This window comes from Heloderma suspectum, chromosome 14, assembly GCF_057233095.1.
Source record: "Heloderma suspectum isolate Gila_16-S chromosome 14, 16-S_ref, whole genome shotgun sequence".
NCBI classification, from domain to species: Eukaryota; Metazoa; Chordata; class Lepidosauria; order Squamata; family Helodermatidae; genus Heloderma; species Heloderma suspectum.
In genome coordinates this window covers 19,647,013-19,660,483 of record NC_139471.1, presented here as the reverse complement: position 1 = coordinate 19,660,483, position 13,471 = coordinate 19,647,013, and the positions used below count along the sequence as shown (strand labels likewise).

At 43.1% G+C, this 13,471-nt stretch overlaps 1 protein-coding gene across 2 annotated transcripts in view; it reads left to right on the top strand.

Annotated features, from left to right (window-relative positions):
- SLC25A25 (solute carrier family 25 member 25) overlaps positions 1–13,471 on the top strand; it is a 59,435-nt gene that overhangs the window by 23,610 nt on the left and 22,354 nt on the right. The window contains exon 1 of one of the 2 annotated variants that reach the window (XM_084821066.1): positions 3,813–4,126. The exons of the other annotated variant lie outside the window; for it this stretch is intronic. Coding sequence (XP_084677192.1) covers positions 3,905–4,126 — 222 coding nt within the window. The 5' untranslated portion in view covers positions 3,813–3,904. Of the gene's footprint in view, positions 1–3,812; positions 4,127–13,471 lie in introns of those variants that run through there. 2 annotated transcript variants of the gene reach the window in all.

Here is a 13,471-nt window from a genome sequence, read left to right as displayed (position 1 = left end):
CTAGGGAGACAATGCTGCAGCTGCTGTTTCCCTCTCACTGCTACCTGAGAGTGGATTGGGACCATCTAGTCAGCAGCCCTTTCCTATCCTTTACCATTTCCTTGCTATGCTTGTAGTCCCTTCAGTCGAGAAATCTTTTAGATTTCTGAAATATGTAAGTATTTTTCTGACATTGCACATGTAAACATTAAAATAGAAATGCCTCCCTCTTCTCTCTTTTACTCCTACTTAACACTTCTATAACATCAACAGTGCTCTAAGCGCTTTGGAGAACACTGTAGTTGATGGCCCCTGCCCAAGGAGCATAGAGTCTTACCTAGGCAGGAAAGACAGATGGAAGAAGTCTGGGGTTTGGAAGGTATGGCTGTCATGATCCAGGAATAAATGCCTCTTGTAAATGTTTGGATTCAGAAGGAAGTGTGAGGAGATATTCAATGAATTAATGGGCAATGACTAGGTCAAAGTGGGGCAGGAGTCCACCTTCGATTACTCTGGCCCTCCAATAGCACAGTCTAGGCAATTTCATCGGAAGTCAGTCCCACTGAGTTCAGCGGGGCTTGCTCTCAAGCAAGTGTGCATCAGATTGCAGTCCTAATGTCTCTTCTTTGTCCTGTACCTTAGATCCTAATTTGGGTGCACCACAGCGTTAGGGGTTGGCAGCTGATAGCCCTTGGTCAAATGAGGCACCCTGTCATGCCAGTCTTCCTCCCACCGCTGCCCTTCAAACTCTCATCTTGGAGCCATGGAGAGGGAAGCATATGTGCACAATAGAAGATGAAGGCGTCTTCCTCTTGGGATGCCCCTCTGTGCTGTCCCATCCTCCTATGCGAGGGGAATGGATTACACATTGCTGTGGCTAGGGGACGCCGTGATGGCTGCACCTAGAGGAACTGATTTCACTAGGACACTGCTTTGGAGAGGGATGGAATAGAAGAAACTGGGCTCATCCACGTCCCTAAAGTACCTGAACACAAATCAACATAGGTTGTGAAAAGGAGTCCTGAATTTTGGGGGAGGGTACACCCTGGGGAAACCTGCTTGCTTTAATCTTGATGCCACCCTCATTATGCCATCCATAATGCAAGCTGCTACTACTTAGGGACCACGAGCACAATGCTGTGTTAACGTTAGCTTCTGCCAAGCATTTTACAATCAACTTTCCTGTTGCCTGTCCGCTAAAGACAGAAGGACCTGTAATAGGAGTCGCCTATATGGATGGGCTTTGCTGAACAATCTGGTGACCCTGGACCCTTTTACTTGTTATATCACATAGTGTTTGCACCATGTAATGGGCTCAGGGTTTCAGTTGTCTTATTTGTTCCAAACTGCCAGTCCTATCCTGTCCTTGAAATGCAGTTTTACTTTCACTCCAAAAATGGAACGTTTGCTTATGATGATGGAATGCACTCTGTAATAAGCACTGCATAGCATTCAAAAAGAAAATTATTAGGATATTTGCAGCCTAGATAACTGGCCAGGTTTTGTTAGCAGTATTTTTAGAGTCATTGACTGACACAGTTGTCTTGGAATCTGTTGAGCAAATTCCTCTTGGTTTGGTCCTTAGCTTTGGCATTTGGTTTTCTGATAGTAATCTGAATTTGAAACATCCTCATTTCCATGTAGACTAAACCTTTGTATTATCCAGAGCAGGACTGTTTGTGCGATGGGGGCTATGTGGTCCTTGCTGCTGCTTAATTTTGACTTTCTGGTCCTTTGTTTTGTCTTTCTTTAACTGGCCTGTACCATATTTGTTTGGAGTTTTGCCCTGCTCTGCCCAGAGGTTCAGGGTGAGTCGCAACTACATATTTGATAGGATTAAGTCAACTATCCTGCAGGCTTGGATGGAAAAAAACAAGCAAAACTAATGTTCTTGAATGACTTGGTGGTGGTAAAACAAGTAATAATCAGAAAGCTGTGGTATCTCTTTCAAATGTCCATAAAATGGGATTTACCCAAGACATATTTACTTACCGGTAGATGATGTATTATTACATTTTTACCCCACCCTTCCTCCAAACATTAGAATTTGAGGTGGTGTACATGTTTGTTGACGCCCCTTTTAATCCTTGTGTGGTAGGTTAGGCTGAGAGAGAGGGACTTTTCCAAAGTTGCCCAGTAAGTCTGTAGCTGGCTGAGCAGGATTTGAGTCTTGGTTTCCCTGGCTCCAGCACTCTGGCTGTACTACCCTGGCTCTACATGTTCTGCATCCATAGCTGAAAACTTCTCACATTACATGAATACTCTGCAAAAGAAGAAAGCAGTTCCATCCCAATTCAGCTTTCTGCTTTGTTTCCGGGTATGCAGATCTTATGTGAAGTCAGATGCTTGTACAGCGGTTGGTTTTAGTCCAGCCGTTCTCAACCAAGTCCTGAATGAAAAGCGACACCAGCAATTAAAAACCCCAGGAAGCAGAGCTCTTAAAATAGATCGAGTTCCAAATTTCCAACTTGAAATATGGCCATGAAATGTGAGGCAAATACAATGAGGGTGGCATCGTCCAGCTTAGACTTTGAAAGTAATGCAGCAAGGGTATCCTTGTGTTTTTTCACTGGGAATAGACGCTCAGGATCATGACTTGCTCTAGTTTCTGATTGCAGCATCACATAGAAAGCGGGGATGGGGATCTGTTTTAAAGAGTGGAAAAGGCACATGGGTGAGGAGTATGGAATGTTACTCTCTTCTACCCCCCCACCCCCCATGGCCAGCCATTTTGCAATCCCTTCCTGAGCTGGGTAGCAGAAGTGAGCCTAGCCGGATGAAAATCATCTTGGGGATCAGATGGCAGAAAGGTAAGCCATGGGCGGAGGAAAGGGTTTCTCACCCCCTTTAGCTGTTTAAAATTAGCACTTTCTACATGAGTGGAGAAGATCTGGTTTTAAACACATGACTTTGCCAGTCAGTATTTGGTCCGGCCTTTCTTCATCCTAACAAGCATTATTTAGCTTCCTGTTTTAATTTTTGAACTGTTGGACCGCTTTAAGAGAGGTTAGACATAAATGCTGGGTGCAATGTGTCACACGATACGCATTAAATAAATGGCAAAGTTGATAGAATATGGCATGCTTAAGGGTGCATTTACCTTTCTGTGACCCCAGTTCTCTAGCAAAGGCCATCTGCTTTGTTAATAAAGAACAGCAGTTTAGCTAAAGTGGAATTTAGCAATGGTTTGGAGGATTGGGAAGAAAAAGGAATTCCTTGCTGCATTTCCAAAATTCACATCTGGGTCGTGGTTCAGATTACTGGAGCATCTTTTGAATGGTGTCCTCGTGGTTCTTCCTCCCTTTTAAATGCTGTCCCCCTCAACTGATAACTGGGCTGTGCAACCTCCTCACAGAGGTTAAAGTCAGCACTCCTCTGCAGAACTATCTGGCTGCATGCAAGAAATTGTCCAGTCACACGCTTTCCTGATTGGTCCAAGATTGCTGGTTTGAATAATGAACATGTTAGTGTTGGGAACGGCGATTGGTTGGGCACTGCTGCAGTGAGAATGCAGGCAGGATGCTCAGGGCTTCTGTTCCTTTGATGTGCACTGGATGAGCTAGGAAGCACAGGTTGATCGGTACAGCTGCCTAGAAAGGCTGTCGTCTTAGCTTTCTAAGAGTTCTGTCTTTCCCTTCTTCTGATCAGGTTTCCTGCCGTGTCCAGCGTCTTGGCTTCATGCTAGGGGGCTTGTGCTTTTGGCACTGCCTGTTTGAGTGAACTGCTTGTGAGGCCAGACACGACGGCACTAGCAGCAATTTCGAAGGCAGGAAGAGGCTGCAACAATATGAGCCTCTGGGGTTGCTGGATCTGAAGCTCTTGCTGCTAAGCCTCCCTGAACAGGGTGCTCGGTACTGCTCTCACATCTCTCTTGTCCCCTGACTGCAGGGGCTCCCCAGCCAGGATTCTAGCTGAGGGATAAGGGATGCTGCTGTCTCTTTGGCATTTTTTTTCTTGCCTTTTTTCAAAGGCTACGTGTCAAGGCCCTGCTGAAGCAAAAGAGAATGAGGCAAAGGAACCCCCAGCTCCCAGTTCTGGAGACCAGGGACCAAAGACAGTGGGAAAGCCAGTCAACAAAGTGATCAGTCCTTCTGAAAGGAGGCCAACTATTCTACTGGTAGTTGGACCTGCAGAGCATTTCACACAGGTAACGCTACGTTTAACACCACCCTCTCCCGGTGGGAATGGCCTGAACTAATCTGGTCAGGGATGTGGATGGGCGTGTTTGGATGTGTGATGTTGCTTTAAAAGCTTGAGCTGGGACGCATGGCCTCTGGCATGAAAGGGGGGCTTAATTGTTAGAAGCTACTGGGAGTGGCTGGTGTATAGGGGAGAAAGGACAGAGAACTAGCTAATAGTTGCTTTCTTCAAAAAACGTGATGGTAAAGTCAAGGTCCTGAACACCAAAATAATAGTTTGAATAGGGAAAGGATGTATCATGCAAACTGGAAGGTGCGGGGGAGAAACCCTACAGGCTCCCGCTGCACAATCAGTGGGGTCTGAAACTTCTGGCTGTGTTGGATAGGTAGAGACGCTCAGCACAATAGATGTCGAACAAAGATGAAGCTTTGAGTGAGCATAACACAGGCTCTTCGGTGTAATATGCTTAACTTGAACGCAATCCTAGGCTATTGTAGTCATCAGTTGAATACAAACTGCTACAATAGCCTAGGGTTGTATTCAAGGTATCAGTTGAATGCAAATTAAGATTTTAAATGTTTATCTGTTTTTGAAGAGGACTTCCTCATATCATAGAATTTTATTTTGAGTGTGTGTGTGGATAACATGGACCTTTCTTGGACTCCTGATACTGGGAACACTGCCATGCAGGTGCATGTGTGGTGAGGAGAGCTAAATGCCCTGCATAGAGATATGTAATATGTACAGTAGTATGGGCCCCATTTAATTATGTATGCTGGAAGGCTGCAGATAATTTTCTTCCTTGGTTAGTGTAATTTTAAAATTGCAGCTTGCAAGAGGATATTAAGCAGGTGATGGATGGCTTGCCCTTGCCTTGCTCCGTTTGTGTAATTTCTGGTGTGAAACTAGATTTGGTAGCTCTGTTGAGCGTTTGAATTTAATAGGTCATAAATTTGGTATTTAAGAATAGGGATCACTTGTAAAATGGAGGAATTATACAGAATTAAGAATAATTCCTTCTAATAGCCAACTCAGGTGGTTGAGTGCCTATCAGTTTAAAAGCGAAACATGGCCATTCGAAAATATTAGTGGTTTTTACAGACGTGTGTGTGTATGTGTGTGTGGGGGGGTGTTCCCTAGGTACACTGACATTTGTAAATTAAAATATTTAAAAAATCCCCAGAAACAACCTCACAAAGAACTGTGAATTTCCAGAATGTACTGAACATCTGGGACTTGGGGAGGTGAGGGAAAGAGAAGGAAACTGAACGTTTGGGGTGGGGTTGAAGAACAGGGAATTGGTTTGCTCAAGCTCCTAGCAACTTAAACTTCTAGTAAACATGCTGGAGGAGGGGATGGGGATGGCTGCTTAGGTTAGTCACTTTCCTGCACTATAGAAGAATGTTTTTAGGAGTAAGGTAAAGAAAAACATGCTCCTGCTTTCCCTTCTCCCCCCCCCCCCCAATACAGCAGTAAAATGTCTAATGCTGTATAGCACAGCAAGGGATATCCTCTGTGGGGGTAGCAAAGAGAAAATGTGTTTTTTATCCCCATCCCTCCTAAACACCCCACCCCTCTTTGAGGCCAGGACCAGGCTGCAAACTCCTGTTCCACGCTGGCTGGAGACCCTGAGCAGGAGCTTCTCTTAAGTGTGGTGCAGATACAGCGCAACATCTTGTTGCAGGTCCCACTTGTGCAAGACCCTGAAGTAGTGCAGGTGGGCCCAGCCTAATATTTCATGGGCAGGTAGGTACAAATGCATGCGTTCTACCCAAGTTGCCATTTCTCCCTCTGTCTCTCTCCCTCTCGCACCCACCCCTGCTCCCACTCCAATGCCACTATATATCATTCTATCCGAGCCTGAAGAATGGGAAAGATTGGTTTTGGAAGTTCATTTAAGAACCCCAGAACTGCAGAGAAAAATGAAAACTGCTAAGGAGGACAGTTTTAAGGCTGGAAAATATTTAGATCATCATGTTACGTCAGCTACAATTTCTGACACACTTAGTATCTGGAGCTGAAACTTCTCAGTGGAGAGACCTGGAACAATCCTGATTTTAAAACACCTTTTAAGTAAGTGTTGTGGCAAAAATAGGTCTTATGGTCAAAGGAGAAACAGGTAAAACAGTCCAATCATACAGCTAATACTTTAGTGTTAGATCTGTTAAACGGAATAAACTCAAGTAAACTAGGTGTAGGCTTGTTGTGTCTAAAGCTTTGGTTCAGGATCCAAGAAGGCACAAATTGAAGGTGTAATGGTTTCTAAATTTGGATGCTTCCTTGAAAAGTTGAGCTAAAAATTCTCCACATTTCTACTGTATAATTCAGAGAGATTCCTGGCATCTTTCCCATTGAATCTTCTTTAGCAGGTAGAGCTTTTATGAATGTTTCAAACATTCAAGCCACCATTCCAGATTCTCTGTTCTGGCACTGTCACTAGAACAAAGACTAGAAACTGGAACATTCTTTTTAACGGATTTCGGGGTTTGAGTGAACTCAGGAGCTATGATGGAAAAGGGACTTGGGATTTTTTTTTAAAGGGGGGAGAGTGGTGCAAGTGGTCTGTGTTTATTTATTTATTGCATTTATATCCCGCCTTTTTTCCTCTTGCAAGGAACCCAAGGCGGCTTACATTATCCTCCTCCTCTCCATTTTATCCTCACAACAACAACCCTGTGAGGTAGGTTGGGCTGAGAGTCTGTGACTGGCCCAAAGTCACCCAGTGAGCTTCCATGGCTGAGTGGGGACTAGAACCCAGATCTCCTGGCTCCCAGTCCAGCACTCTAGCCACTATTGCCTTGAAGGTTAGGTCCTTGAAAGTGTCAGGCTATGGAAGCCATGCTTTTGGCCTGTCTTGTAAGCAAACAGACCCCCAGAAACTGTTTCTGTATCAACCTCCAGGGGCTTTGCTGTGGGTACCCCCACTTTCAGAAGTGAGGTGAGAAACTATTGGAGATAGGGCATTTTCCATTGTGGCAGCCAAACTTAGGAATATCCTCTCCCCAGGCAGCTTCCTCCATTGCTGCCCTGTTAGGTTTTAGGCACTGAGTAAAAGAAGGTGGTTTGCCCAATCCTTTGACTGGTATTTGGTCCACGTTTCTGTCCATGTGCTGTCCTTGGCTGTTAGATTTTCTTCTTGGTTTTTATTCCTTGTTTCATTTAATAGTCTTATTGTTGGCCACCTTGGACGCCTAGATTTGGTAGAAAGGCAGAATATAAATATTTTAAATAGAAACATTCCTGATGTGGGTTGTGGGGACATTTGTGCAGGGTTATGTGGCAGAGGGAAATAACGTGTTTTCTCCCATGCCCCCCTCTTAAGCATTTACTAAATAAAGTGTAATGAATGCTGCTTGTGTAAAGTTGGGTTGAAAAATTGCTAGCCTGTTGCTCCTGTTCCCCTGGATACCAGATACTCCTTGGCTACATTAGCTTCTCAGCTTGCATTTAGTGAGGAACTGTTTGCTCTGTACTCTAAAATGGCACAAGAAGACCTGCTAGGGGGTGTCTAGAAAGAGGAGTAAGGGAAGAAACTACCAGTGAAAGGCTTCGGGAGTTCCTGGACTGGAAACTTGGCTTCCATTAATCTCTTACACAGACAAACATAAAGTACTGTACTTAGTCCAGAAATCTGCAAAGACTTTAATTGGTTATAACACGCTATTCATCTATACTTGTCTCACAAAACTGAGTTCATATGTTTCACAATCTGTGGTAAGGAAGCCTCTTCCCATGCCAACTGAGATATGGCCAATGGCTCTGAGAGAAAGAGCCTTTTCTGTAGTGGCCCCTCAGTTCTGGAACGCCCTTCTGAGAGAGGCATGCCTGTCACTTACTTTAATATCTTTTCAGCACCAGGCAAAGACCATTTTTATTTTCCCAAGCCTTTTAAACCTTTCACTATGATGTGGCTTGGTATTATTTTAGCTCTGGTCCTTTTACTTGTTTGCTTCCTTTTTCTTCTTCCAGTTCTTCCATGCTGTGGTGTTTTGTTCTCCTGCTCTGTGTTTTCAAATGATTTGTCTTGCTTTTATAATTGTGTATTCATTGCATTATAGTTGTATTTTACGTCATTGTGATTTTTAAGTTTAATTTTGTCACTGTTTAACCTTATATGCTGTCCAGAGAACTGTTGTGGCTTACGAGTTTATTAAATATGAGAAACGTGTGGGGTTTCATTCCATGTGGGGAAAGGGGTAACTTTAAATGAGGTACAAACAAGAAGCAATCCTTGCTCAAAGGCATACAAGCTGGCAATATTTTTGTGCGGGCTGGTTCACACATCACGGTAAGCCAGAATCCGAGCTAGGATCTCTGGCTTTGGCTTGTGAATCGGGAGAGCAACAAGCCAGAGATTTGGTTTGTTTAGCCACTCCCACTGCCAGGAGGAGGCAAGCAGGAATGATGGAGCAGGTGCAGCAGCACACATGCTCATCATAATAACCCAGAATGCTCAGCAATTCTGCCCTACTATAATAGGTGGACTGGCCCTACTTGTCTATTGTTTATGTCTTTTGTTTAAGACATTGTCCCCAGAAATTGTCTTTTCAATTAAATCCAAGTAAACTAAAGCCGCTTCACCTTTTCTGGGGCAGAGGTAATGTTTGGCCAGAGCAAGAATAATGTGTGTTTTGTTCCTACTGTTGCCAGTGCATGACTCCAACATCTGTTAACTTCCAGTGCCTCTGTTTGTTTTCTTGTGGAGTGATAACTGACCGTGATGAGATCACAAGTTGATACTAGGATGCTTTGGAGACTGATGTCTGATGAGCCATGAACATGTTCCATAGTCCAGTGAGAGATGGTCTTGTTTATCTTTGGAAGGAGTAGTTCTTGGAACAAGACTGTTTTTTCCTCACAGGTGAAATGTTGGGCGCATGATATAGTTGCACAACTTTCGAGTTCAGACAGTCCCAGTTGTCTAAATTATTTTGTGTTGGCAGTAAAAGAGAATGGTTTTGATGTTGCCTCTTTATGTGAGGTTTTTCTCTTCCGTCAACCCAATCTTACGCCTTGGTTTAAGCTGCTTGCTGGCTGCGGTGTGGAATTATGTATGACTGTCTCCACTGTGGATTGGATCCAGTGTTAGTCTAGCTTAAGCTTCATTCATTTCAGTGGGTCTACTCTAAGTAGCACTAACATTGTACCCTATAACAGCAACTTGTCTTCCTGGATAGAGATGTGAAGGTGCGAAAACATTCAGGAAGACTGTTTTTTTCGGGTTTTTTCCAGGGTCTATTTTTTGTCGTCGTCCCGTCCCCCCCCCCATTTAACAGCTTTGGATTATAAAATATCTTCTTTTAGAATTTAAGACAAGGTGTTCATATATTGTTACCCAGCTTTTACTCCCCACAACATGATTTCTAAAAACTATGTAATAAGAACACTTTTATAGAAAGTCTAGAGATGTAAAATGTCTGGAAATAATGACACCATGGGGAATTTTTTTGTAATCCTTTCTGTAAAATTCCCAGCATAGTTATTTCTTCCATTCCTTATTAAGGTTATTGATCTAATTTATCTTTTATGATAGACATTTATGGATGCTCCAAGTCAAGCTTAGTTTGCCAACATGTGAGTAGAGTTACCATATCATAATATGGAAGAAAATATGCATTCTTGGCAGTTTGGGTTTTGTTTGATGGAGTCCTGTGTTTCTGGGCTTGTTCTGGTTAGATGTTATAGTAGTCAATTAATGTAGTTCTACTGTAAAACCCACATGTGAAAAAACTCTATCCCACCATTGTCACCAGATGCAATGGAACAGCATGTGGGTTATCCCACCTATGTTTCTTTTTCTTTCTTTTCTTTTAATTAACTTTGAGGCTTGGGTCTATAGAACTCACTGCCACAGGTTTTAATGATGTTCTCAATTATACTTCACCACTAGGGAATGCTGCCTTAACTATAAAACCTTTTAACTACTACCATTAGAATAAACCCTCTCTACCTAAAAGAAACTCAGTAGCCTGGTTGCTATGGCGTGGACATGGGATTGACACTACCAGCCGAGACAGCCTTTCAAAATGAGCAAAAAATAAGATGTTCATTAATGGAAATTATTTACAAAAGTGAATAAAATGTCACTCTTGGAATAATAAGTTGAGATTGCTTAAACGTTCTTAAATAGAGTTGCTTACCATTCCTAAACTGAGTCTTTCCCAGCTAAATAAAATCTCGATAGCTTTTCCTTCAGACCAGATTTCCCTAAGCTCCACCCCACACACAGGAACAGGTTTAGGAATTTCCCTAAACTTCCTTACAAACAGGAACAGATGCTGAACACCAGTCTTCCTCTGCCTCCTGTTCCTCCAGTTTCTTCTGGCTTCTAGGATCATTCAGATGTTTCAGGGAGTACTTGTTGATGTTCCTTCTGGTCAGACATCAAGTAGGAACCTAAAATATGTTATGTGTACTTGGTTTGCTCATAAAATCATCATGTTTGTTATATTAAATGTAAAAGTATGGTTTATTCAGGCAATAATTACAAATTTACTAAATGAGTTTACTTTTAAAAGTTTTTAAGTATAATGATAATTTTACGTCCAAACCAAGTTATACATGATATAACTTTAGGAACACAAAGGTTGCTTTATGTTCCTAAAGCAGCCCTCCCCAAACTGGTGCCCTCCAGATGCTTTGGACTATAATGCCCAGCATTCCGGACCATTGGCCATGCTGCCTGAGGCTGAAGGGAGCTGCAGTCCAAAATATCTGGAGGGCATGGGCTGGGGAAGGCTATCCTAAAATAACAAGGTGACTTTAGATTTGCAAAGAGTGCTAAAAAAGAGGATTGCTTATTTTTCCCAACCGAAAACCGATTCCCCCCGAAAACCACTGGGGGGGGGGAATCATTTTAAGGGTGTTTTTCCCCCATGGCTTCAAAATGTTCAGAAATTTTACATCTGTATTCCTGGATAATCATAAACAATTTTTCAGAAGTACAAATGTGAAAAGCAACAACTGTTTGGGACCTCTTTATCCGTGTATCTATTGCTAGGCTACCTTGGTAGCGTATGAAGATCTCACTGTTCAAGGATGCTTCCTGGCACAGTAAAAACTTCTCAAGTGTTCATAAACCAGTTTCATTTTAAACTTGTTGGCCTGGTGCAGAAATCATGGCAAACCATGGTGTAGCTGTTGGGGCCCATGGGGGCCCACTCTTCACTGTCCCCTCACACACTCGGGATCTTTCCTTCGATTATATCCCAGGCAACCCATATTGCAACTCATAACTGGCTTCAGAACCAGAATTGGGAACCCAGTTGAAAACATGGCTTTCTGTTCTGGTTTTGAAGCAAACTACAGTTTGTGACTAACATAGTTTTGCCTGATTTTGACATAATTGAGGATGGATTCAGAGTGTGGGCCTGAGGCGTGGTCCTGATGGCCATACCGTGGCTTGCTGAGATATATGAACCGGTGCCACAGTCAGCACATTGCTCACCCACAGTTTTCTAGAAACTGAATGGCAGGTTGCATATGGTGTTGGGGAGTGCTGTTTCACTCTAGTAGGTAACTTAGATCATGTTACCTACTGCAGTGTCTCTAGTTACACAATGCCTCTTAACCTTTGTTATATATCAGTGGAGGGAAACCTTTGGCCCTTCAGATGTTGTTGGATTGTAATTCCTTTATCACCCCAATCGTTGGCCATGCTAGCTGGGGTTGATGGTAGAGAGTCCATCAGCTTCTGGAGAAGGGCTACAGGTTCCTCATCCCCGTTGTGTATGTGAAAGCTTATTCTGAAATGGCTAAGAGAGTCTGAGAGGGAGAAATGCTGAGATCTGCTGGGATGAAGGATTCTGCTGTATTTGCCAGTGTTGACGAGCTGCCATAATAATTGTACTCTTCTGTGGCGCTTCAATGAAGAAGGAAGAGCCTGCAAAACTGTAATTAACACTTTAAAAATGCTACTTTGACTGGATTCTTGTCCTGTGTAACGTCTCTTGAAAGGTTATTGATGTCTTGATTACACAAGCTTCTTAAAATGTACTGTAGGTTGTCTTTCCTGAAAGCACTCATCGGGGCTGGTTCAGTGTTTGGTATTCATGGATTGACCCATAGAGGTCATCCGATGAGCACATGCAACAGGAGTGTATTGGGGCTGGAGGTGAGGATTGCCCCCTCCAGAGCAATTCATGGCCCCTTCCCTGAATTATCATCTTCACTATATATCTGTATCTATATGCATACACACACATACAAAGAGGCTGTAGTCCTCTATGTGGAGATATAAGGGAAACTCTTATTTTACCCAGTTCCTCAGTAAGAAATGAGCCTGCCCCCTTTTGAGTACTGAACTAACCCTTTGTGTACTGGGATAACTGACAAGTGTTATGTATATGTTTTTAAATTTCATAACACCTTATAGAGCTAATACAACTAGGTCTACAAACATTTGCTGATGGGTACTGAAGTTCTGGATGTTTTGATTTCTCTCCCCATTCCCTTTAGTGTCTACCCCTTAAGCTACCTTACCGTGAAATTTCTGGCTATAGGCCTGGCATGCACATGGACATCTACATTGGTTCTCCACACATTTCCTGTGAATTGTCTCAGGAAGAGAATCATAGATTTGCGTCTTTGCTCAAAATCTTCCCTGGGAAAGTTTGATACAGGTAGTCCTATCACCTGTGTGGCATACAGGGTATACAGTTGAGTATGTCTTGAGAAACACCATGCCAGGATCAATTAATGGTGGTGGTCAGAAACAGGCCACCCTCAAGAAGGAAAATACCTTGAAATGAGTGTAATTCCATGGGACTAAGTCAAGTGCAGCGTTGGTATCTGATGGGAATGAGCACCAAAGGTGGTCAGAACTATGTGTGCCAGTTACAACAACTATTGGGAGTGTTTATATGGCTGAACACCACCGTGAGGGCGATGGCACAAAATGAAGGCGTTTATTTATGCAAGAGGTGCTCTACACCACTGATGTGAATAACACCAGTCGAAAATGTTTACACAGTGAACAGGGCTTACCAGTTATACCAAAGGCGGTGGTAATGTCTGTAATTGCAGAGTTCTGAAAAGCCCTTCAAAGCCGAACACAACCGAAGTATTTTTGGCCTTAAAAAGCAGTAAAATCCCCTATCAGTGATATTTGAATATGGATGATAATATTATGTAACATTCTGCCATTCCTCCAAGGAGCTCAGGGTGGAGCATGTGGTGTCTTCCCCCCTTTTCACATCAACCCTATCAAGTAGGTTAGGCTGAGAGAGTATAACTGGCTCGAGGTCACCCAGAGAATTTTGTGGCCGAGTGTGGATTTGAACCAAAGCCTCTGCAGTCCGTCCTAGACAACACCTTGTCCACGACACCAGCAATTTTCAACATTTTCAGATCT